General features: G+C 34.9%; 1 protein-coding gene across 1 annotated transcript; it reads right to left on the bottom strand.

The window, feature by feature from the left end:
* On the bottom strand, window positions 1-26452 carry LOC110456634 (putative ferric-chelate reductase 1). The gene is made up of 16 exons (XM_021507473.1): window positions 26364-26452; window positions 13134-13331; window positions 12452-12576; window positions 10830-10924; window positions 10013-10256; window positions 8898-9101; window positions 7836-7931; window positions 6527-6722; window positions 5500-5613; window positions 5011-5126; window positions 4717-4803; window positions 4049-4129; window positions 3594-3693; window positions 3198-3344; window positions 2705-2826; window positions 1-2410 (listed from the first exon to the last, which is right to left on the bottom strand). The coding sequence occupies exons 2-16, from the start codon at window positions 13315-13317 to the stop codon at window positions 2315-2317; spliced, it is 2007 nt and encodes a 668-aa protein (XP_021363148.1). The 5' UTR covers window positions 13318-13331; window positions 26364-26452; the 3' UTR covers window positions 1-2314.
* Window positions 26453-27357: the final 905 nt, after the last annotated feature.

Raw genomic sequence — 27357 nt, 5'->3', positions numbered from 1 at the left:
TCGTATATCATGTTATTTTAATCAAGCTTATTTACAGGATGGGGTAGTCACACTGTATACAATATATATATACATCAATCAAAATTACAAAAATACATCTTAACAACCAGTGTATGTCAGTATTTTGACGACAATAGAAGCCTTGTCCAAACTTCTATGATTTCTAATTCTAACAAACGGTAATTAGTTTCATCATCAATGGAGGACAAGAATAATATCCTCCTGAAGCCCTACCCATTTAGTTTACTAACTTAAATAGTCAGTGGAGGACGGTTCATTTAAAATCGCTCCTTCATAAATCGATATCTTTGTGTCATATCAATATTTTCACAACAAAAAATAAATGCATATTTATAATTTGGTAAGTTTGTTTTGGAATTCTATGCTGCAAATGCCAAGCAAACTGGGTGATATTTTAAAGGGATTTTCATCTTTTCGTTAATGTGTATTCATTATCTTGTCTGGAAAGATAGTTGCAAAATACAACACCTTTCTAAAATTCAGACAGGGTGATTTGACTTACTTAACGTACTGTAATTATAGTACGACACATCACTTTATTTTCGCGTGCACTTTATTTCGTTAACTCTGCCTAGGGTTTCAATCAGGAACACGTTTATACCGATAGATTATGGTACTTCAATACTGGTCGTTATTACAAACAGAATCAATTTCGCGTCAGATTTGAATTTGCAAATCAGCCACCTCGCCAGTTAACGCAGAAATTTAATCCACGCGAAAATAAATTACGTTATCTTACAAAGGCTAAGTGGATTTGCTTAAAGCTGACCCATACCTGAAACGTTTGTTTTCCCTCAATAATGAACACTTGTCGGTGTTATTGAAGGAGGAATATATGCATTGAAGACCTGTCACGTCCATTACATTACTAGAATTATTAGCAATTCATGATAAAACTTATCTTCATTACATATCTGAAATTAGGTATGTTTAACTTGTAACTAAATTGCGTATCACATCATGATTACCAATTAAAAATATTTAAAGACACACGTCTTAAATAATCTGTGTCACAAGTCATAAAACATTACGTCACACGTTGTAAATAATATACGTCATATGTCTTAAACAAATATATGTCGCATACTCAATGTCCTGAAATTGCAAAATGGCTAAACTGCAGATAACAGGTAAAAAAACTCAAGGCTCTATCAATTTACACAATAGGATAAAGTATTTATATTACATGTCAACAAATTTTAAGGCAGCGTATAAGAATCGCATGCATCACATGTTTGCAGTCATCACACACTGCAATTAAGGCATATTGAATAGCAGGATACTCTTTAAATCCCCCATTTATCCACTATACTGATTTTTACATATTCACTTTTAACACGGAAATCCCGAAAATAATAGTACGCAGCGAAAGTTTCATGACATTAAGCAAACGGCACACGTCTAAAAGCATGAAAAACACACATTCTTACTGTCAAGGACACAATAATAAACCGAAATGCGTTAAGATCACGATATAAGAAACAATACTCACTATAAAAGCACTGATAGAATATTATCAACATCACATATAACAATAGCTGGTCTACTGGCAAGTTCTTAAAAAAAGAGACATCCCGGCCTGAATAACGACGTCTGCCGCCCTATCAGTCATTTATTTAAATCCTTATGTGTTACAAACTAAAATAGCCTATATCACAAACTGTTGGGTCTATTTCTGACATTTTACTGTATAGTATGACAATAGCAACGTCATCAAGCATTACAATGGTTCGAATCATTCCATTTATATTAAGGCCGGTGCCATTCCGACACAACTTTGGTTTTCAGGGTATTATGTTGAATTCAGTATAAAACATCGGTGTAAATTGATTAATGGTTGTAAGGTGACAACCGGGGTATCCCACTTAATGATACGCCACCTAAGTATTTGGTCTCTCAATGCAGGGGGTCTCATATTACAGGTCCAGTTAACCTAAACAAAAATGCAATGGGGACTTATGAGGAAGCGGTCTATTAACACAGGTGGTCTCTTGAAAGAGGCGGTCTGGTCTCTCGAACATGGTTGACAGTATTAGCTCTTGATCTGAGCAAATCAAAATACCTGTCATTTCCAGTTTTATACAATACAACAACTTTAAATTAATGAATTCTGCTGGTGATTTTTGGTAGATTATTTTAAGTATTTTCTTTTATTATTTCTGTAACAAACGGTTGCAATATATATCGTATCGCATGGAATTCGTCCCCCCACGATAAATTTTTTAATGTGACCTTGACCCTTTGCGACCATGTGCGGAATTAATTAGGCTGTTGCAGAAGACCACATGGCGGGTCAGTCGTAGATAGCCACCACAAGTATCAGGGTAATGGTAAAAGCTGTCGCAATACCCATATGGAAAACCAAGAGTAACTTCTTTACTGTGCTGTCCTGAAAACAAAGGTTGTTGATTAAGGATTAGTGTCATTCCATATAATTATTTTAGGTATCATTATACTGTTCATCATAATATTAATATTACATGTATTTTTTTCTTTTTAGTTGACTCATGTCATTATAGTTATGCAAAAGGTATAATGTACAGAATTATAATTGATTGTTTTCTTGACAAAACATGTCCAAATTTTGTTCCAGAAATTTCTCTCCATTCACGGCTATTTGCCATTTTATCGTCCAACGGATATTATCAGCGGTACAGAAATATCGGTTGAGCCTACTACGTACCTTTGGGTTTTTAATCGTGTCCCTTTCAGTGTAAGCAGGAGGTGGCGCTTTAAAGTGGTTCCCATGGTTACCATTTTGTGCCGTAGCTCCGGTGTTGGTCATTCCCAGAGCATCAATTCGACCTAGCGTTAGTATGATAGTCAATTATTAAATCTAATGAAAATAAGATCACATATTTTCTATTTTTCGACAGATTTTAATAGAGCCGTTAAGTCTTCTCAGGATGTAGTAACCATAGGTATAATACGATTAAAATGTAATTGGTAATCTCTTTCCCCAATGACAGTATAGGAATTAAGAATCAAATACGGTTAATTTGGTATAATGCATTACATGTACACATTCACATACAGCACTTAGGTATATTAATTAATGTAGTGTTCTATGTGCAGCATAGTAATACATGTTTTCCCTTATTACAGATAAAGTCACCTTGAAAACACTCATTTGTAATTTTAAAAGATATCATGTAACACAGATGTATATTCCTTACCTGTGTCTGATTTGTCCAGGTAGAGATCAAACGATTTCAGTACAATTTCCATGATAACATGGTATATCACATATCCTACCACTACCCACACGGAGTAAGATGGGGCAGTCGATTTCTTCATCTCCAATCCAAAACATATAGCTATCACTGCAAAACAATCGACAGAAATATAAATAATTTGTATATATCTGATATAGTTCGTGCCCTTGTACAGCTAGTTATATCTACGAAACAATCAAAAGTATCTATTTTTTACAAAAAATCATTTTTCAATATCATTCTGATACATGACGTTATATTAATAGAATGTTTTCGCCATATCACCCTAGATGTGAGTTCGTATAACTGTATTTTTCATATGTGTATGATGCTATAACCTGATAAAATAAGACTTACCAGATAAGATGTGGGCAAGCATACCCACGGACCAATGTGCCCAATTAAAGATCGGTCGTTTTTCGTCTTTTGGACCTGGTCTGAATATTGACATGATCGGCTGGAAATAAATATTATATGTATTTATTAAACTGTATGGTATATTGGTGAGCTTAATCAGCTATTGCGGCGGAATATCGTGAGTCGCATACCTTTATACCTATTCTTCTTTCTCATCAGATTAAAGAATAGAAAGGAACGACGACTTAAGATTTATTTTTGCGTTAATGCTATCAAGGAGCTAAATCATCTAAATTTCTTCAAAACATTTCATTTCAAAAAACGCCATCAACACGTACATGTATGACACATTGTGGCATTGTCAAGCTAGCTACTTCAAACTGTGAAAATATATTAAAATGTTTTTGCTTTTGAAAATAAAATAACAATGTGTGAATATTTATGTGTATACTTACATTTACAATCGCTAGAATAGTAACAATTATACCAAGTGGAGGGTGGGCTTGTAAGTATTCTTTTCCTTCTATTTTTGGTATCTACAAATACAATCAAATGCTTCAATTAACACAGTTAACAAATAGGAATCGCATACAACAGCTTTTAAACCACACACATACTTTAAATTCTGTTTCAACTACAATTACTTTCAAGTTCCATAAAACTAGGTGACCATTACGACTTCAAATTAGTAGCTATGTCCATAAACTACAAATATTAATACAATTGTTTTATCTTAAACAAGAAGGATGATTGATCATTTTGTACTAGTTTGTTTTTACAGAAAACGGCATGGTGTCGACGCAGTATTTCTATCGCGTCGTCAAAATAACAGCTCATCAAAAATGTAGTCACAAAAAAGATGTTGCAACATATATGCGTTTTGTAAAATATTCAGTGCTTGTTGTTCTATGATGTAAATGTGTGGTATTTCGGTATGTGATCAAAACTTCGTGGCGATTCCACAAATAAAGCGAAAATAAGATACTCACAAAAATGCCCTGATATACAGAATATCATAATTTGACAGGCATGTGATATTAGAGATACTACATGGTCATCATTACAATACTATTTGTATAGAAACCAAATATAAAGCGTGAATTTGACTTATTATGATTATCACCTGGCTATATCCTCCCACTTCAACGAATATAATAATAAAGCCGATCAGTGTCAACACTAAAGCAGTCACCATACACGTTCTGTGAATCTGAAATTAAAACAAAACACATCTCAATTACTCTGTCGACAAGATTACAATAACTCTTGAAAAATGTTTAAAAACATGTCGTCCATCTTGGAAAGACGACACGCATTGAACCGATGCAAATAAAACACCTAATTATACTCGGTCAAGATACTTCTTGGACTTGGATAACAATAACATTATTTCTAATTCCTTTCTGAACTGCCTTACCTGAAACCATATTCTCTGGCCCATTATATTTGTGGTGGTCCACACGGGTTTGTAATACCGAGCAGCAACAATCCCTACCCCCGTACACAGGATCCACGCTATAATCATCAGGATAGCTGCAACATGGAATCACAGTTTGATTAGGGATGTCGCCCATAATATGCAACACTTACTATAAAACACGTGTTGTTTTTGTTACTTCTTAGGATCACAACCTATATCTATATGAAAAATGTGTCCTACATACGATGTGAAATGTTAAACAGAATGGCTTTTAATTCACTTGTTAATTTTATTTTCATGTTTATCATATTTTTAATAATCTAGCACCAGAAATGAAAGCTTTTTATTTTGTTCAATTGGAGAAACTGATATATCTATCTTTCGACAATACGCCCACAATAGTATGGGGTGTAGCTAGTAACCCAGTAACCGCCATTACAAAGAGTATTGAGTGGTGTTAACGTAAAGGAGATCAGATATATTTACCATGGATTTTGATGAGCGGGTATCTGGCCGTCTCCCCAATGACATCTACCGACTGAAAGTCAACACGGCTAGGAGTAACCACCGGGTTATCTCTGTGCATCGATTTTGTGAAACCTGTAACAAAATCATCTCGAGTTTATGCTCTTAACAATATGTACCCTATTAAGTAGACATCTAAAAACGATAGAATCTTTAGACCAATGGTGGGTGGGTGGGCGGCATAAACACATACTCGCGGTAAGTTAAAAACGAGTCATAAAGAGAAGGTCTTATGATCAGCTTGTAACATTCCCAGCTCGGTTTGAGAACATGATACATCATAGTACATCACTCTGACAGAATATCTATGGCTTAAAGTTTGGTTGCACTATGTTATCGATTATCATACCCTTCCGAGCCTGTTTTCTCTTTGCTCCAAGTCATATTCTGTACCCAAGCCTAATTCCGTGTTCTGGTAATAAATAAGCCCAATTGCACATTTTTGTCACAAACAACTTTGGAGATACTTGAAGTTGAACACCGTTTTCAGTGGCTAGACTATACAGCATTACGTTGCCTCATGATTTCAGCGAGTTACAAGAAAGTCAGTTTGACCAATGAGAACCTTCTCGGAAAAAATAATGTGCCAAAGGTTTCCTCTGCCCATTAATTTATAATCTCATTTATGATGACGAGAGTTTGCATTTAAGTATGAATGTAGAATGGGGTAAAAGCAAAATCCAAAGCGTAATCAAGCCGTAATTTACGACTTGTTTAAAGAGTGTTTCCCATACCTGTTTGTCATACATATAACATTACATTTTCTGGATTGAATTTCGACCTTAACTATTAAAGACGAGTCGTCAATGGGCACAAAAGGTCATATGGTGCAGAAAATATTTTTCCGTATATATATATGTTTATTTATTTCACATAAAGTTTTGATAGCTGTTTACTCAAAACAGGTAACAGATACGACTTCAGTTAAATTGTAAGTAAAATGAGTTGCATAATTTACGTAATATTCAGTATTAAATAGGTCACATACCAGTACTATCCTCTGTCCCTGAGCCATGACCGAACATGAGATACCAATTCTGATTCAAATCGAACATAGCTGTTGTGGATACACCTTGTCTTTTCCTCCGGGTGACAAGTTCAGTTTTTGAACGTCGGAATTTACAGGTAAACACGCCATCTTTGAAACTTCCACTTGTCATCGACAGTCCTCTTGTTCCTTCCACCTGATCCGGCATATAAAAAACATTTTTGTCATAACATTTTCAACCATGTATCTATTCATTTGGCACATTTAGAATTAATTCTTATTCATATTCTTTATTTAACTCAGTTTTCAATATTTTTTCGTCGGCATATTGATATGTAAATATAAATTAATAAATGATAATAATTCGAGTTTCTTATATACCGCTTTATCACAACTTAGTGCGTACGTCGTCTCAAAGCGGTTCACAAATTATTATCCGTGGTTATAGGGCCTTTGCAACCAGTCAATATCTTTCTCAACTCCCTGGGGAGCATACAGCCGGTGCTGCCATTTCGGCGCTCACAGCTAGCATTCTACAATTCTAGCCCTGCCAAACCACGTGCTCATTTACAGCTGTGTAGACTGGAACAAGCAACGTAAAGTAGCTTGCTCAAAGATACAATACAGTGCCGTGCCGTGCCGTGACTCCAACCCGCAACCCTTCGGTCACGAGCCCAGCGTCCTACCACTAGACGACCGTGCCTCCTAAAGGTAGTACATATGTGTATGACCATATTTATCTTCTTTTGGATAGCTAGGATGGGGTAGGGGCTGGGTTCTATCCCCTTAAAAACAATGTCATCTCGTAATTTCACTACAAATAAATGCAACTATATTTTCTAATCTAGCCACATATATGAATATGCTTTGGTGTTAACTTCACAATCGTTCACTTATGATTTACTACACCTAGGTATACTTTTATATCATATTTCCAAAACTTAAGTTCTAGTTTACTACCCTTATATTTTAATCTGGGTTATCAACACAACATCACAGCGTTTGGATCAATACCAGTATTTACAACAGAATAATTCATTAACAGCCTGCTTTTAATCTGCTTAACTATATGTAATTTATATAGAACATAAGACAATTGATATCATTAGAGTCGGTATGTGTGTAGAGTCGATCAGACAGGCTTTAGTTAGTAGTATAATCTCAGTATAACACTCCTCGTTTTAGTTGTTTTCTCGTGTATATGGCGAACGTTTCTCCACAGATATTGTGATACGAAATATATTACTTCACACATATTTTGAAAAAGCACACACTGCTCCAATTTTACTGAACTTCTGCATATTCTTACCGTGTCGAGGCGGATGTTTGACTTGCCCTCATTAAATGATCGAGTCACTATAACGTTTGTCCTAGTACCAATACAGTCTACTGTATCATCGTCACCCTGAAACAAAAAATCACGTACAGTAACACCTTAATAAAATTGATTGTTACTCTACAGTAACACCTCGATATGTGTCTCTTGATTGTTACTCTGTAGTAAAACTTCGATATAATGTTCCTTGATTGTTACTCTGTAGTAAAACTTCGATATGTGTCCCTTGATTGTTACTCTGTAGTAAAACTCGATATATTGTCCCTTGATTGTTACTCTGTAGTAAAACTTCGATATAATGTTCATTGATTGTTACTCTGCAGTAAAACTTCGATATATTGTCTCTTGATTGTTACTCTGTAGTAAAAATTCGATATGTGTCCCTTGATTGTTACTCTGTAGTAAAACTTCGATATATTGTCCCTTGATTGTTACTCTGTAGTAAAACTTCGATATAATGTTCCTTGATTGTTACTCTGCAGTAAAACTTCGATATAGTGCCCCTTGTTTGTTACTCTGCAGTAAAACTTCGATATAATGTCCATTGTTTGTTACTATAGAGCAACACTTCGATAACGTGACTTGTTTGTAACTATGCAGTAACACTTCGATATGTGACCCTTGATTGTTGCTCTGTAGTTAAACTTCGATAATGCCTCTTGTTTGTTACTCTGCAGTAGCACTTCGATATGTGACCCTTGATTGTTGCTATACAGTAAAACTTCGATAACGTCCCTTGTTTGTTACTTTAAAGTAAATCTTCGATAACGTCTCCTGTGTGTTACTATACAGTAACGAGAGTTGTCATCAAACTTTGTTTCAAAATGTATACCTGCCAGAACTTCCGAATGATTGACCACTTGTATTAAAACAGTTATCACATTGTAGCTGGGATTTGACTATTGGTATTGAATTGATCGATAACTGTTAATGAAAGGAAAAGCTTCATATCGTAGGGAAGGTTAGAGCCTTTTAACTCGACCAAATAAGAAACGTATTCCTTAAATAACAATATTCTCTGTCGCAAGGTCTCACCATTTTCAGATCAGAGGAGAAGGCGATAGCGATCCAATGGACGCCGTCTATTTCTAACGTTGATGTCACCTCGAAGTCGACGTAATCCGGGCCATCCTTCCACGTGACTACATAATCACAATGGTCGCCCTCACAGCTCACAAAACAGCCCTTCGTGTTACCGCACGTGTCGTCCAGGGTCACCCTACCCACTACTGGTGTTGTCTGCAAAACATACAACAAAATGTTAAGCTAGTAATTCCCTAACCTTTTTCTCTACCTTAATGTTCATGGTTTATATTTAAAACGCTTTTGGTTTTTTTGGTGTTTTTTTATACCAACTGTTTGAATGACGTTTACAAACTATCTATTGGAAAAGAAACAATTAACCTACATTAAATATATATATTTGGAAAATTGAACAACAGAAACAAATGTATAAAACCGTTTGGTATTAACAATGGGCCTTAGTTTTTCCTGATAAATATAATCTACCCATTCTATGGAAAACATTGCATTTTGTATGATTAAGATGGAAGAAAAACCCATTACTGCTAGTATTTGTCAAAAGAACGTCGGCGTTATTAAAGTGTTTTGCAATAAAGAAAAAAGACGTAAAACGAAAAGACTTAAAATCGAAAAAATGGGACCATGGAAAACGTTGGAAATAAGTGAGTTGGAAAATGCCCCGAGGCGCATTGTAAAGAGGTTTACCAAAATGAAATTATCCACTGAAAAATCTCAGTTTACTACTGTCGTGACTCATTTCATTACACCATTTATACTTTAATGTATTAATTCCCTATTTATTTACTATTATTTTGTCTACTTCATTTCTACTTCAATCAATTATTCTATTATTTTCCTACTTAAATCCTATTTCAATGTAGTACTTGTTTACGTTTACTTCAACTTATAGATTCTATTACACCACTTCTACATCAATCAGACATACTCATTCAACGAAGTTACTAATATGTCTGTACATATCCGGCAGAATCTTTACTCGAGGTTTTACGTCCCTGCGACAGATGGAGGCATAGGGAGATTTGTATGTATGGCAGCAGTACATGCCATTCTTGCTTTGACTTCCTGTTTAGAATACCTGCTGAACAATGTTATAGGGTTGTGCTTACCATTTCTGGTTTAGGTTCCGTTGTTACCACAGGAGGCGCCGGTGTAACCGCCTTCGTCGTTGGCGGCTCTGCTGGAGTGGTGACTTGTGGTCCCGGAGTGACTGGTGGCTTTGTTGGCGGAGGTACCGTGGCAACAGTGGTAATAGGTGGCTGTGGAGGTGTTGTCTGGGGAATCATCATCGGTGTGATTGCTGGAGAGTTCACATTTACCCAGAAAACGTTGTAGTTCTGTAAAACGGTTGCACTGAAACGCAAAATACGGGCTTTAAAAAACAGCAAGCAAGGTGTATACTATAAATACGATACATTAGTTCAATATACCGGTATGTTGTATACAATTCCTCAAATCTATGTTACTAACAGTGTAAAACCTAGTGATACGCTGGATTATATAATAATACCTTATTTCCAAGTCTAACACACGAACACGACGGTTTCCCAATTTAACACAAGAACACCACATTTTCTCCAGACATGGAATGTTGCGTTTTTCGAACACATGAACATGACGCTTAACATGATTAAGATATTTTCTCTATCCAACACATGAACATATATAAACACCACGTTTTCTCCATTTAACTCATATCATTTCCCATGTCTTCCCTTTCCAACACTTGCATAAACACGAAGTTTTTTTCTATCTAACATTTGATATTTTTCTATATTTTCCTTCCCAACACTTACATAAACACGAAGTTTTTTCTATCTAACATATGATATTTTCCTATATTTCCCTTCCCAACACTTACATAAACACGAAGTTTTTTCTATCTAACATACGTGATTTTCCTATCTTTCTCTTCTCAACACTTACATGAACACGATGTTTCCAACCGCTGGGTTGGGAGCCTGCCATGTGAAGCTTACTCCCGGCTTGTCTCTGGCGTTTTGGTGGGTCAAAGCGCCATTCTGTAAGCAAAAGTAAACAATTATATTTTCACGCCTTCACACACAGACCAACTGACCGTTAAACAAAACGTTCGACGTCCCGTAATATTTAATAAACGTGATAAAATGTAAACACACGGAAAACGTTTTAAAAAATATCTAGTGTCATACATTATATAGTGTTGCAACATGTATTCTGGTCCTCAATGCATGGTTTTGTATTTGACATTGTGGCAATACAAAATGATGTAATAGACAGAACCCTATTTTTGGCTAGAAGTCAATTAATTCACGAATGGTTTCCGAATATTTTACGATAGTGACGTCATTAATATGTATATATAGTCGTCTTTGTTGTTCGCTTCAAGTCTTTGGCAAGCAAATTTAATATCAATAACTCTTGCAAATATGTACTTAAGGTCATTAATTCAGTTGTTTTTTAATCAATGAGTCACATGTGTCCATTTTTCTATACTTCAGGAAACAGGCTACCTATTTCACTACTGTGAAGTTTTTCAAGAACGATAACTCTTACATGCAATTACTATGTGTATATGGTTTAATCATAAAATGTCCATTTTTAATTGTTTAAAGATAATTAATTTCAACATTTATGAAATTGATATACATTAATGCAATACTGATCTATGTCAGTATCATTTTTATTGACATTATTTTGCAAAAAAATGTGTGTTTCATTTTTGTTTTCAAAATTCACTCTTTTTTACATGAATTTCCATTCAAAATCCTTAAAATTCTGACAACCTATTACTTTTTTATGGCAGAAAATTTTCTTTACTTCAAAGTAGTATAACTACAAAATTTAAAGAAATTCTACTGAGAAATGGCGACACAATCCTATTACCTTAACTCAATATCACAAACGTCTTTATCTGATGGCGAAGATTGCACTCGTTTATTGCGCAGCCGTTCACATCAACTCGAACGCAACGAGCACTCATAAAGTAAGGATACCACTGCAGTTAAATCGCGAATAACAGTTCCTTGTAAGAGCTGTTTTTCCGACTATAAGTACTTTTCCTTCTTTCTTCAGGATGGATTAATGAAAACGATTTTTTCTAACTAAAAATTTCTTTCCTTGTCGAGGTATTTATCTCTCATTTTTATGCTGTGCATTTATAATTGTTGGATAGAACGTTGAAAACTGTAAGTTTGTCATTGCTTATCCTTCGAGTTCTACCCTTTCGTTTCATTTGTTTTATTTTTGTATTTATTTTTTAATGTTTATTTTTTATAATTTATGTACCAAATGTTTGATCATTCAATATTCCATAGGATGCATCGCAAGGTGTGACATATAAGGGATGTTCAAGTTGAAAATCACTTGAAAAAGATTTCATAATTATGACAAATGTAGGAATTACATCTTAACTTGATCGTTCTGTTTACCATGATCCGCGACATTTTAATATTGTTTGCCATTCCTGTACAATCGGAATAAAATGACAATACTCCACGAATTGATTCATTTTTTAACAACGACAACATCGCACTGTGGGTCCCTTCGTTAGATATATGTACACTCACCTCAACCCCACAGTTGATTGTTCTTCCCCCGGCGGCTGACGTGAATTGTCCCACCACCTTACCCACTCCATCTCGGGCCTGGATCTGGTAACCTTTCAGCAAGACCCCATTTCCGGCCAAGTTCACTATTCAACATATTGTTGGTACAAGCTTTATTATACTTTATGCTTATATACGTAAAAATAACCCTTAGCGGTAACCTTATTTTAGCGTATTTCATGATGACTGTGAAGCGGTAAATTAAAAACAGCAATTCGATATGGAATAAAGATTATATTTTTCGATTTTTTCTTTATACATGTTCACATTTTGAACTTATTGCTTCATATCTTTTTTCATATATAATTACTGAACATTGTTGAATGTCGACATTGATGCGCAAAATTAACATCCCGCAAATATGTCGAATGAAGAAAATTGCGAAAATAAAACTTTAAATGATATGCAATACACTTTGAAACATATTTGATATATTAACCATATTCAATTTGTTTATTATGGTCCGATTTTTATGATCAATATTATGACGTCAACAATCGGACAATATATTTAATAGCTAATATTGAGGCATTGCTTACAATGTTAAGTGCGTTTTTGTTTTTCATACAAGGTTAACATCATTTAAGATTTCAAAACAAGATATTGCATTTCAGCTTTTCTTTCAAGCAGATATTGATTTTACCTGAGATTAATTCCCCGGGTGAGTACGTTGACTTGATAAATTGGAAAAAATAAGGAGACTGACTGGTCTGTGCAGGACTGCCATTATGTAGGGGAAACATGGTAGAGCACGTAGACGATGGCGCTCCCATACTGTAACTCCAAGCCACGCCCACATTGGCGAGCAGCACCACCACCCTCCACATCCTAGGTCGTTTCGCTGTCAATGAAAATTTTCAAAATTTAGCAAAGCTATTTGTTAATTCATGTATAAATATTCGTGTAAGTATAAGACCTTAAATTGGCGAAAAAATCTATTTCACATACTAAGTTTATTTTTTTACGTTCCTTACCAGATTTACAAATAATTTGAAATGCATCATCTTATTACTGGTAATAACTGTTGTTAACAGAAACAGTTTTCTTTCTTTTTTCATTGTGTTCAAAATACCATACTGCAGCATTCTTCCAGAGTACCAAACGTTAATGACAAAATTCCCAAATGTTAAAAATACCTGTTCGCTTTGGCTTAACCATTGTTAAGACATCCGGACTACGTTTAATAAGGAAAAGGATCTGTAACTGTTGAAATTGGTAATTTTACCAATCATGTTCCAATGTGAAGATGCAGGATTATGTTGTAATCAACCCATGTGCGTGTATTGCTGTAGACTATCTAACGAATGCATCATTTTCCTCAAATTTTGAAAACCTTGCTATATATCCCACCGAAATATAAATATGCTGATTGAATTGAGCTTACAACGTCAATTTATTGAAATGTATTTTTTTGTCTGACTAATAAGGGGGTTGATATTGGTATATTGGCTATAGAAAGTAATCGTTCCTTGTACTCAATTTGCACATCATAGATTAATCGTTTCTTACAAATCACTACATACTAAAAGGTGTCGTTCTTTCACTCCGAAAAAACCGGAAATAGTGAGAGAGAAAAAAGGTTTTACCAATATTTAGCAAAGGTCAGAGAATGTAACGAACGGCAATTCCCAAGCTGGTGTATGATCGGTAAACGTAGAAATCATTCTGAGTGAGTCACAAGTCAGGGCTATCACGATAGCATCAACATTCTACCTTGTCATTGCATTAGTGTTAATTTACTTTTTGTAATTTTACAGGTGTCTGTGACCTTTTTATCACGTTTTTATGAATCTTTCAAATGTATGCATATTATATGCTAATATTTTCCATGATCACTGGAGGCCATGGCGATGATGGACGAGAAAATAAAACATCTGGTGTTAAGATTTATGTGAGTAATTTCCGGTGATGAATGACGAAAGTTTATATGCTTTTCAAATGAAAGAAAACATTGCACATATTTCATAACTTTTTATTAAAAACTACGAGTGCTGCGGTTTGTGAATAAATTTATCATATAACAGTATTTAAGATCCGAGTATTACAATATTCGAGTTACTATGCACTAAAAAAAAGAAAAATTATTTCGGTCAAATTTAAGACTAACAAATTGGTGACAACCAGACTGTGGTGTATTCTTTTATTCTACAACATTATAAGTCAGTTAATTATCTCAGTTCACAATTTTTTTTATAACATAGTTACTATATGGTAAAATGACCATAAACTAAACACAGAAAAATGTTCTGAGGTAGGTTATACTTGATGCAGGCACATTCTCTATAGTTATAATTCCATGAGACAAGTCTTGAGCGTAATATGAAGATTAATCGCATGCCAGCTAGGTCTTGTTTAACAAATATGAATTGTTTATGCAGTTATGAAGTCGGAAATAAGGTTGGAGAAACAACATTTAACATATTTTACTTTTTTTGTATGTGCTATTTAATTTTGAGTTGCTAATTACATTTTCTCGTTTTCTTATTTATTTTTTATATATCGATGTTGACATTAATATCAAATGTGTGAACTATGAACGCTTCCTAATTACAGTCTGTCACTTAAAAATATTTTGGTTTTAAACTTTCAAAATAATGAAGTTATGTATGTATTCAAGTCTATCATTACACTCTTATTTGTCTGTCTATCTGTCCTATCAACAACAATGTTAACCATCATGTTTTACATTATTTTTGTAATATTTACTGTTAATAACATGTCTAGTTTTGTTGTTCTCTCTCTTTTTGTTGTTGTTGTTCCTTGCACAATGACAACTATCCTTAGAAACAGCAGGATGGTTCAACGGAGGACTATTCCAACTGTGTTTTACGTTCATTTAAGCAAATGAAGTGGACAGAGAGTCCGTGTTTGCCAGGAAGTCTTCCTTGATACTATACCAGTATTCTTACAACGTAGTGTTATCGCTATCACAATATTGTCATTCAGAGTTAGAGGAAAGAGATTTAATAACTGCTTTAGCTTGTTGAATCATCTTACTTGTTATCGAAGCAATAAAATATGTTCGAAACCAACTTTACACCCCCCTATTATAAACAGATTAATTAATTTAATTAAGAGTTAGTCCCAAATTTTAATGTGATTTCACAGTGTATATATTGAGTGCGCTACACAAAAACGACACTATTCTCGACTTCATATATACAATCTTCAGAATGAATTCGCCAGGACATATTTTTCAGGTTAATTGGAGTAAATTGATAAATTCCGTCCCCGAGAGATAAGATTTGCATCCTTTTCAAACTTTTATAAAAGTTTGTCACTTTCATCTTAACTGTAAAACTGCCGACATAAGCAAAATTGATATCTTCTTAATAATACTGAAATTGATGCAAGTCATGAGGAGATATGTGGGTAATAAGACAACACTCAAATAATTAAGTGTTCTAAAACTGACAGGTTCGACTTTATAATCTTACTCAAACATCTATCTCTTACCTATCTTCATATTAACATTGTAAGGGCATTTCTATAAGAGATGAGAAAATGTGTGTCATTAATAGCACGGAGCAGATTTAAAACTGTTGTACATGATCATTATGGCTGTTATTATATTTATGATTATGTGTCGGGAATATTGTTCAGTTAAATAAATCACAGATTTGTCACTTTTAAAGTACGAAAGGTTCTCTCCATGCTGCCTCGATTAGTTCTTATTATTTTTTCCTTTCTTCCATGCAGTTCATATAAATCTTCTAAGAAATGCAAGTACACTTTATCAATGTGTAAACTTAACATATAAAGAAATAATTGCTGGTTAGTTCGGACTTATTGTAAAGGTCTGAATTTTCTTCTGTTAATATAATTGACAAATTCACGGGTGACTTTTTTCGTGGATTTCAAAAAGATTTAGTTGTTTTTACAAACCTTTTATATCTGACCACAAGATTTGTCATTGTCATTGCAACCGTTCCCCGACTTTTATGTAACAGACTATAACTAAAATAAGGGACAGATAGCACTATGTAGTCGTGACCTGTACGATCATTGTACAGTGAGGACAGGTACACACAAAGAGTAGGAGGCTACTAGGTACAGTTATACATCCTATACGATTTTAAGGATGTTATTTTTCTTTGGAAAACAATTGCCACAAAGAATGGAAACCACATGAATTAAATACGTTTACAGTAATGCTCGTCTACCACTTAGACTAATAGCTAACGTACATTTGTATACTCTAAAGATATCGGATTCAGTGATTTTATATTGTGATCAAACTTCGACACGAAAGGTCAAATGTTACGTTTATAAAACAAGATTCCTCAGACATCATTGTTTTACTATGTTTATTCCACTGCTTCACTCCGAGGTCATCCGATCAACTGATGTCCTGGTCATTATGTTATTAACCAAAAGGACATGTATTATTCAGCTTTACTTATTTTATTAAAAGAAAAAAGGGCAAAAACGCATTGTTATTAGTTTTAATATATAACGGGGCTAGAGTTTATCGCCGTAAACAAATGTCATCTTGTTGAAAACCTCTATTGACGTCATGAATTGGGTTGTGTAAGGCACTGTGAATCAGGCGCTACAACACGTCAAAGCTTTTAACTTAACACGTGTTTTTACTTGTATGAGGAAATTAATCAGGCAGTCATGACCAGAGATATAAATTGTTCGATCGTATTTGTCAAATCGCCAGTACATGGTTTATTAATTTACCGAGTTGTTGTTTAAGTAATTTACATTATTATCGTGACAATGAGATCACAATGTGATATAGTTGAATGACAAGATGTCCTGAATCAACTCATACTGTAAGAGCAATACGATCTACTTACATATATATTGACTTTGAAGTTTGTACAGTAATGTATGAATTACAATATCAACCGTAAACTTTAAAACAGATTTTGGAATGATTAATTTAATAAAAGGAAAGAGGGCGGCGAATTCTTTTTAAAAACACAAACACCCTCTCAAGTCCTTACTGTAATGTCTGTTCGTAGGCAAATAACATGAAAGTGGTAGTGATTTAGTATCCGACAGTTTTCATAGTTGCCTATAAATCGCTTTAGATCAAAGCGCGTTTATGATTTCCGGGAATAATGCTGTAAAGTGCGCCTGACAAGCATGTCACACAAGCCCTACTGGGGCGCATGTCGGAGACATGTAGGGTTAAGGGGTCCCACTACTACAACTACCACAAAAACCTATCAGCCCCGCAGCATATCAGAAACCATTGTACACAGGCAAAAACGGTGCGGTGTTTGCAGGTGTCGGGCACTTTGAGGACCAACATATTAAAACCTTTTGTCTGTAACAAGTAAAAACCTTTGTCTAAACATGTCAGTGGAGTCAGTGTTTTTTGCACAAGATGCTGTCTAGGAAGAAAGAATGTTCATATGATCTGAACGATATCAACATGAATTGCGAACGTATTAGCTTTCTTATATAGCAAAACATACCAAGTTTGAAAAATAGGGTTCCAAGTAAAAACAAAAATGTATATTGCTCTGTCATAACCTGGCATTATTTAACATTCTTCTTCTTTGAATCAGAATTTAGCCTGGAAACCCCAATGTCACTTACAGTAAGCATTTCTATATGAGTTCGCCTCCAGGCAACACTTAATTCATGTGATTGATAAGGGAACATCCCTAATCTTGCAGCATACTTGCATATGCATTAAGCTCCAATTAAGAGAAAATGACATCGATCAAGTGCAAATATAGAAACTAATTACTAACAGTAATATACCATATATTACATTTAAATTAATACTATGAATTGGTCGACAAACGCAGTAGTCAAAACTATAGTATATAAATATAATATATAACGTTCTCGAGGAGAAGTTTAGTATTTGAAAGCCATGCAGAATTATGATAGAATAAAGAAAGTATCTTCAATGTTCAAAAAGTTCTACTTAATGCTTAATCAGTGTAAAACATCGCAGGCCCATTAATGGTCAACGAATAACTAATATAGCAGTACCAATTGATGGTCAGTCAGTGTTAAACAGCATAGACCCATAAACGGACAGTTAGTAATTAATATAGCAGTACCAATCAATGGTCAGTCAGTGTTAATCATCGCAGGAAACTTAATGGTAAGCGAATAATTAATATATTAGTACCAATTAATGGTCAGTCAGTGTTAATCATCGCAGGCCACTTAATGGTAAGATAATAATTAATATAGCAGTACCAATTAATGGTCCGTCAGTGTTAATCATCGCAGGCCACTTAATGGTAATATAATAATCAATATAGCAGTACCAATCAAGGGCCAGTCAGTGTTAATCATCACAGGCCACTGAATGGTAAGTGAATAATCAATATAGCAGTACCAATTAATGGCAAGTCAGTGTTAATCATCGCAGTCCACTTAATGGTAAGCTAATAATTAAAAAAGAAGTAACAATTAATGGTCAGTCAGTGTTAATCATCGCAGTCCACTTAATGGTAAGCTAATAATTAAAAAAGAAGTACCAATCAATGGTCAGTCAGTGTTAATCATCGCAGTCCACTTACTGATAAGCTAATAATTAATATAGCAGTACCAATTAATGGTCAGTCAGTGTTAATCATCGCAGTCCACTTTGTGGTAAGATAATAATTGATATAGCAGTACCAATTAATGGTCAGTCAGTGTTAAACAGCATAGACCCATAAACGGACAGTTAGTAATTAATATAGCAGTACCAATCAATGGTCAGGCAGTGTTAATCATCGCAGTCCACTTAGTGGTAAGCTTATAATTTAAAAAGAAGTACCAATTAATGGACAGTCAGTGTTAATCATCGCAGGCCTCTTAATGGTAAGATAATAATTAATATAGCAGTACCAATCAATGGTCAGGCAGTGTTAATCATCGCAGTCCACTTAGTGGTAAGCTTATAATTTAAAAAGAAGTACCAATTAATGGACAGTCAGTGTTAATCATCGCAGTCCACTTCGTGGTAAGATAATAATTGATATAGCAGTCCCAATTAATGGTCAGTCAGTGTTAAACAGCATAGACCCATAAACGGACAGTTAGTAATTAATATAGCAGTACCAATCAATGGTCAGGCAGTGTTAATCATCGCAGTCCACTTAATGATAAGCTAATAATTAATATAGCAGTACCAATTAATGGTCCGTCAGTGTTAATCATCGCAGGCCACTTAATGGTAAGCGAATAATCAATATAGCAGTACCAATCAAGGGCCAGTCAGTGTTAATCATCACAGGCCACTTAATGGTAAGTGAATAATCAATCTAGCAGTACCAATTAATGGCAAGTCAGTGTTAATCATCGCAGTCCACTTAATGGTAAGCTAATAATTAAAAAAGCACTACCAATTAATGGTCAGTCAGTGTTAATCATCGCAGTCCACTTAATGATAAGCTAATAATATAGACCCATAAACGGACAGTTAGTAATTAATATAGCAGTACCAATCAATGGTCAGTCAGTGTTAATCATCGCAGTCCACTTAATGATAAGCTAATAATTAATATAGCAGTACCCATTAATGGTCAGTCAGTGTTAATCATCGCAGGCCACTTAATGGTAATATAATAATTAATATAGCAGTACCAATCAATGGTCAGACAGTGTTAATCATCGCAGTCCACTTAATGGTAAGCTAATAATTAATATAGCAGTACCAATTAATGGAAAGTCATTGGTAGTTCACCTATCTCATCGAGGCAAGTGTTTGATGGTAAACGAATCGTACGATATGAAGTTAAAGTATACACACATTTATACAATATGGCAGTCAGTAAGTCAACTATGATATTGTAACTATAGCAAAATAAATGACAGAAAGCAATGTGGGGAGCTACGCGACAACAATGAGACATCCAGCCAATCACCTACAACACCTCGGCTGGGAATGATAGACTATTCCTCCCCCACCCCGGAAGTGTGGATATCTCTGTCTAATGGTGGAGAAAAATATCTCACACTGGGAAATGTGTGGATTCACCTGTCCAGAGTAAGAGAAAATATTTCCAATCGTTGTTTTTTCCCAATTGTATGGTTTTCTCCACACATGGCCCACAGAATGTCCCATATGAGAGATTTAATGGTGCGAGATCCACTACACTGGATAGTTGGTGTTTTTCAAATGGTGTTCCAACAACAGATCGTTAGCTATCGTTTAAGGGCGATATTGTGCGTAAACAACTTGCGTTTGTAACACATTTTTGAAAATATTGTTACAAAACTTACCTAAGAATATATGTACGTGTTTACATTACTTCATAGCAGTACAAAAATAAAAACAAGCATGACCGAAGTATTGCAAAAATATATTGTAATGCATTTTTTTCAAACGTCAAGTGTTTTCAAGACATTGGGATATCAATTTTGCTTTTATTATTTTACAGGTGTAATAACTAACCAGCTAGGCGTACAATTAACTTTTTAAAAATATGAACAGGGTTTATAACTAGTACAGACAATACTCCACCGGTGTAATATACTTTCTTATTGATATCACACAACCGTTACTTACCAACAGCAACTCGTATCAAGAAACGCCGAAGAAAAATGTTCAAGCGTAAATAATTCTGAAGTAGATCTATTATTGTTTACGTAAAATACAAATAAACGTCTTCCAGCAACTTTTGATTTTGAATAATGGAAGCAAATAAAAACAGAGAAAGCTTGTCCTGTGGTTATTAAAATGGTTTATATTGCAAAAGTGAAACATGTTTTCCTTATAACGCCGTGTTTAACATAATGCTAGATTTAGCAATAATTTGAGAAAAAGTACAGGAATTCGAATTTCTATCACTTGCCACTGTGATTCTCGTCCTGTTTTGTTCGGCTAATATAAATAGAATTCCTGTGGTATTAGTGGTGACCAGAATAACCCTGACGTGCAAAATGTTATCAATCTTAAAATTAGTTTGTGTTTATGTGGTGGTCAATGAGGGTTGTCATTGACCATCGAATTGGACATACACTACACCAGGTGGTTGGACATGACCAGAGGGCGTTCGATACATCTGTCAAAAATGGATGAGTGACAAGGATATCAAACTAGGAAGATAAAGTTCAAACTCTGGGTCAAAAAAACGCTTCATTTTAATATGCTGTTAACTATCACCCGTCTACATCCTATGCATAATTTATTGTATTAACACATTCATTGCCCTCTTTACAGCTATAGATATAAAGAGAGTATTTTACCTGAGCAGATACAATCATTAAATTGCACTGACGACCTACGTTTGACCCGAGTCATCGATCTCGAAGATCATAATTCCAGGGGGTTGGGGTCGTCCATATATACACATGCAGTACCATTGTATATTAAACAGGGGTGTAACTGTCATGTAAGCTAATAAGCAAATGCATGCACATCATAAATATCATATAATCTGTAAGTGTATATACAATTATGATTGACAGTAACAATAACGTGGGCCAATACAATTAGGGAAACGTTCGCCTCCTAGCTTCACACTACAGGGAATTACCCTTAAACCCAATTGCGACGGTTGAGCGGCGCACCGGGAGGCTGAGGATCACTGCTTCGATCACCAATGAAGACAAAATACATATTCTCTTTCTGTTAATTTTAAACCGATCAAACACTAAAAAATATGTCTTTATCTTCACTTCAGAGTAGTACATTCATTTGAAGTTGACAATTAAGCTTATTAATACATTCACACGGAATATAAAGATTACATGTATAAACGTAATTAAAAATGTGTGTCTCCCCTTTCTTAGCTGCGCTTGGTTGTCTTCAAAACTGTACCCAACAGGAATCTTATAAACGTTTCAGATTGAATAAAAATAGTCCCATTCTTTTTCATAAAATTTTGAGCATGTTATAACATAACACATTTACAAATACAATATTCCAGTTATGACCGCGTGCATTGACGGTCCAGACAAACCGGGTTACCTATTCAATAACCACTGTTTCCGGACCACACGTTTAAATATTTTGATAAAGAAAAGATCTTTAACATATATAAACTATTAAAGTGTTTATCGTCGACACCTTGGTCAGTGTTATAGCCCCGTATATATAGCGACCAGGTACGTGCCTGAAGCTAGCTGTAAAACTTCATTGTAATCGGACAGAGCCTGTACATGATCGGACGGCTTACACAAAACCCAACTTATCACTGCCGGGCTGGCATTGACTGATGTCTGTTCCTGGATCGACAAGTCTGTTTCTGGTCAGGTTTTTAGATATTAGGGAAGGAGTGGTCAGTCCTGAATGTGCAAAAGCACGCACATAAAATACATGTTTGTACACTTTCAGGAGAAGACCTATATAGGCACTGCCTGTTATCTAATCCTTTTGTTAATTCAATAAAATTTGTTGAAACTCAAATGTATGTACACAACTTGCAAGTGTACAAAATTGTGAAAATCATTTCAATGATAGCTAAAAGAACATACCGATACCGGTTAAATCTTTGTCGATTATAAGGGTGTTTTTGTCCGATATTGCATCACCCATCTTATTTCAATAACTTTGTCGACAAACAAATTCGTCAACTCAAACGAGATTATGCCGTATTTTAAGTACAGAGAGTTTAAGATACGATGAGATAAAATTATTAAAAGTTAATTACAATTTAGGATTACACCTATCTTCTAGAAGTTCCTCCGTGATATACGTCTTACGCATACGTTAATGACAAAAACATGTACCTATATCATGTAAGGATACCCTAAACAAACTATGGCTGGTACTAAAGTACTGGTATAACGAAACATCGAGTAGATACGAAATAATAAGCTGGTCCTATCACATCAATTGATATGATCCAATATTTGCACTGAATCCGAACAAACCAATATTGTATTATATATCAGAAAGTTAACCTGATATCTGTTAAATTTGACTACTGTCATAGTCTTGCCAATTTCGAGATGTCGAGGGTCGACTTCCGCGTACAATTCCTATCGTTATGCCTTAAACTTTGTCATAATGCCCAATGTTATAATGTCATTACTGAACTTGTCGAGTTCAATAGACCAGGTGTGTCGGAGATCAGGAAAGTATTTAGTAGGCATTCTGAATTGTTCAACAAACGCGGTAAAGAAGTTAAAGTTCAAACAAACAGTAAACGTTTAACATTGAAGCGTCATTGGTGACGTCGCCTGGTAGGTGTAGCTCTGGACAACCTTGATGTCACCGAAAGAAATGTAATTACAACTGTCAGTGGTACGGCGGCGTATAAAGGCTATATAGAGGCAAAATATATAATTTACGTACAAGATCATATTTTGTACGAGCAACAAAGTATTGTACATCTACAACATAGTACTAAAGTCGTGTACGTACATGAAATGTTATTAAGAATAAGATCATATTTTGTACGAGCAAAAGAACCGCACATAGTACTAAAGTCGTGTACGTACATGAAGTACGGATAATTTGTTCCGTGTGTAAGGTTAATAGAATCTATCAATATGTGATGTAGACAGAGAGATTTCAAACCGAGGCTTTGCCGAGTGCTTGACTTCAAAACTCTTATCCCGGAGCTGGATATTTCTATTGTCTATATGACATTGGACAGATTGATTTTTTTCCCTACCTAAACCGGAAATGAACCTGTGAAAAGTGGGAGAAAAATGTTATACGTAGAGAATAATAAGTTTATGGTAGACACACATTATGTCTGTGCCAGTCATCCCGTTAGAATGTGACATGCTAATTCAAGAAATAAACATATATTGTAATCTTATAATTAGCATTGGCTGAACGTAGAATATCAACAGTTTAACTACATGGTGTACGCCCCCATTGACCTTGCAGAAATAGTATAGCAAATGTACAGTATCAGGTCACCATGATCTGTGCGTAGACATGTAAAAGCCGTATACATTGTAGGTGTGAGTGTGTTTGCACTACACACTACGCTACATAAACCTGTTATAGTTTATGTATACAGGTTTATATACAAACAACGAGAGAAGCGTGTCCACATGAGAACACGATTAGTTCACGCCACAGTGAAATCATTCGTCGTATCATTGTAGTGATACAATCAACAGAATTCGACGAGTCCGCATCAGTTCTCGGTCCGTACTAACGGATATTTGTACAGAAACTGAAATACTGCTTATTTTATCTAACACCTCCACCACACCAATGATAGATTATTTTTGATAACCTACAAAAGGTGATGACTTCCTAACCGACTTTGTCGATTTATGGATACCATGTAACGTGCAGAAAACCTTCAAACTCTCTTTTTATATAATTTTAGAATGCAACAGAACTAAATAAAAACAATAACACATCGATAAATTATCAAATTGTAATTAGCCATCCTCGATACTCGATGTGTTACGCTCACTTCGTTATCTACCTACATCTGTAATCCCTACATCATTATAGCTTCAGACAGCACAAGCACATGACTATGGAGTTTCGCGGAATTATTTTTTGCAACTTGAATTTAGTATAACATTTTACCTGGATTTTTGTAAAATGTATAATTCGAATACACATGGTAATTATAAAACAGACCGTTACATGGAACTTCCGGAAGTCAAATATGTAACACAAGTAACAGGAAGTGATCTCGTCATGAGGCGGGGGTTCCCTACGGTCACTTGTGTGTGGAGATTTTGTAACTCTGGATAAGTATACTGTCACTTTATTTGACACATCCACTGTTTTGTTTGTTCGCTTACAAACAAGCTCGTCCATCATCTTCAATCACGTCATTAACTGATGTATCATTCTTAATCGAGTGTTCGATTTCGTTTAACAGTTATCGAGATAGGAGAGAAAAGATTTATGCAAATATTATGATAATAATGAATTAACCGGAAATGATAAAATATGAAAAAGTAATTGATATCGTTATAAGAATCGTTTTACCAACAATGTATCAATAAACCCAGCCGTTATACATGTATAGTGCTACGTCACCGTATTTGATCTAATAAGAGCTTTAACAATTAAGGAAAGGCTGCAAAATTTCACAAATTTCAAAACATGGCTATCATACACACTATTCCAAATAAGTCGATATATTATATACAAGTAGGTTGAAGTAATGTGATGCTAGGATTAGACAATGGGACGTTTCAACAATGTTTGAAATGCCATTTAAATATTCAATTTCAGTGTGTTTCCTAGAGTTAACATGTAGAAACATATTCAAATGTGGGCAAATGTTATGAAATCTAAGAATCGGTAACTATTGTTAAGTCTAAGGAAAGTTTTTTGTTTAACTGTTTATTTAACTATGTCTCCTTGCAGAATAAGGTTATCAGGTCAACAAAAAAGATGTTTATAACAAAAATACGGGTCAAGGTCGCAGATCTATATTAATTTAGCTTTTTAGAAGAGTGAGGTCAAACAAGTACGTTTTAAGGTACATGATCGATATCATTATTATCATAAACAATATCATTTTGTGACAGAGTATTGTATTTTAGTTCATACGATCCAATTTGATCGTTACATATTATTTAATGAATTTAGATAAATTATGTGATAACGTACAGGCCCATGTTAGTATGTAACTCGTCTCTAATAATTCAGTATTGAATGGGCCCATTTCATAGTGATGTTGTAACGTGTGCGTATACAGTAATTGTATAACGTTGTTGTATGTATTTTTGTATTTATTATGAAATTAGTCAATAAACAAAAGGTCTTGTATGTGTAGGGTATGGCAATGTTTACCATATATATCATTATGTCCTGTGACTTTACATTGTTTTAACGTTTAGTTTATATTTGACATATTAATCTATATGGTGTATGTGTATAAATCCCGACCACTCCTACACTCCGACAGCAGCAGGTATATCTACACTACACAAGATGGACAGCGCCTGGAAAGCTGACCATCTGGTTTCGTTTGCTTTAAATTTACAAACATATAGAACTATATGAAATCAAAAAAAAAAAACTCACCTGTTTTCCTCGAAGATCAGTAAATACAAATATTAGTTTGATGAAATATAAATCCACAGGTGAAAGATACAGGTAAATAATTCCGAAAGACGAGATAGGTTTGGTGTAGTGTGTCTGGGACTGTTTACTGGGGCGTTTTGTGACGCGAGACGAATTACTCATGACAGGAGGTAGTAGCAAGGATAACGCCGCGGACATCCATCACTGTAGAGCGCCCCCAGTCATAGGTAGTCAGCTCAGGTACGTAGCAACGCTCGGAGAGAACGCCCTACAAATCCGGATGTCTCCTGTGGATGAATTGGAGACAGACCTGCTTCCTGGATAAAAACGAAAACAACATAACTATATGAGGCAACAACTAAATATCGGTAATAAGAGTGTGAGCTACAACAGTTTGCCTGAGATATCAAGATCCTCACACCTGTTGCTGCGAGTCCCTAGTCTACGCTGATTTCTATATGTTATAATGCTTGTATATCTATCATTTATCTTTTAATCGTTAGTGATGACGTCAGAATCAAGTTTAATTTCATGATTGTTATTGTAGTAAAACTATACAGATGCATCGTCATCTTCGAGGTTGGAAGGTATAAGATAGCAAATAAAATGGTTTTAATGTCAAATATTTCATTCCGGTAAGAATAACTTCGAGGAGCTTGTATGTTACGCCCTATCGAGGTACCTTCTCCCAGCCGTATACTGACAGTAAATAAAGCATATCCGGCTTAAACAAACCATTAAGCATTTGTGTCAGCTAAGCCTTATACTTTAAGTATTTCAATGACGTAAAGGCGTAACGATATAAAAACAGACAATAATAAAACATGTATTTTTATTGTTGAATGGTGTAATAGAATTAGGGATTGGCCTCATCAACATGCTATAACTGTAAAGTATTTTAAAATTTGGGCACTGTTCATCAAAAGTTAATTCTAACTGCGCTTCTTGTCGAATTCCTTTAGTTGTTTTGTCGTGGCGTAGTTACACTTCTGTT

The sequence above is a fragment of the Mizuhopecten yessoensis genome, unplaced genomic scaffold (genome assembly GCF_002113885.1).
Source record: "Mizuhopecten yessoensis strain PY_sf001 unplaced genomic scaffold, ASM211388v2 scaffold8811, whole genome shotgun sequence".
In the NCBI taxonomy this organism is placed as follows: domain Eukaryota; kingdom Metazoa; phylum Mollusca; class Bivalvia; order Pectinida; family Pectinidae; genus Mizuhopecten; species Mizuhopecten yessoensis.
The sequence above is the reverse complement of the archived record's forward strand: the minus strand, read 5'-3'. Positions and strand labels throughout refer to the sequence as shown.

Bases quoted from the DNA above. Each gene is read 5' to 3' on its own strand.
- LOC110456634 (XM_021507473.1), bottom strand. From the start codon at position 13,317: ATGTGGAGGGTGGTGGTGCTGCTCGCCAATGTGGGCGTGGCTTGGAGT. The intron at 12,577-13,133 runs GTAAAATCAATA...TATGTTGAATAG, and splicing joins ACCCGGGGAATTAATCTCAG to TGAACTTGGCCGGAAATGGG. The intron at 6,723-7,835 runs GTAAGAATATGC...ATGCCGGATCAG, and splicing joins CAAACATCCGCCTCGACACG to GTGGAAGGAACAAGAGGACT.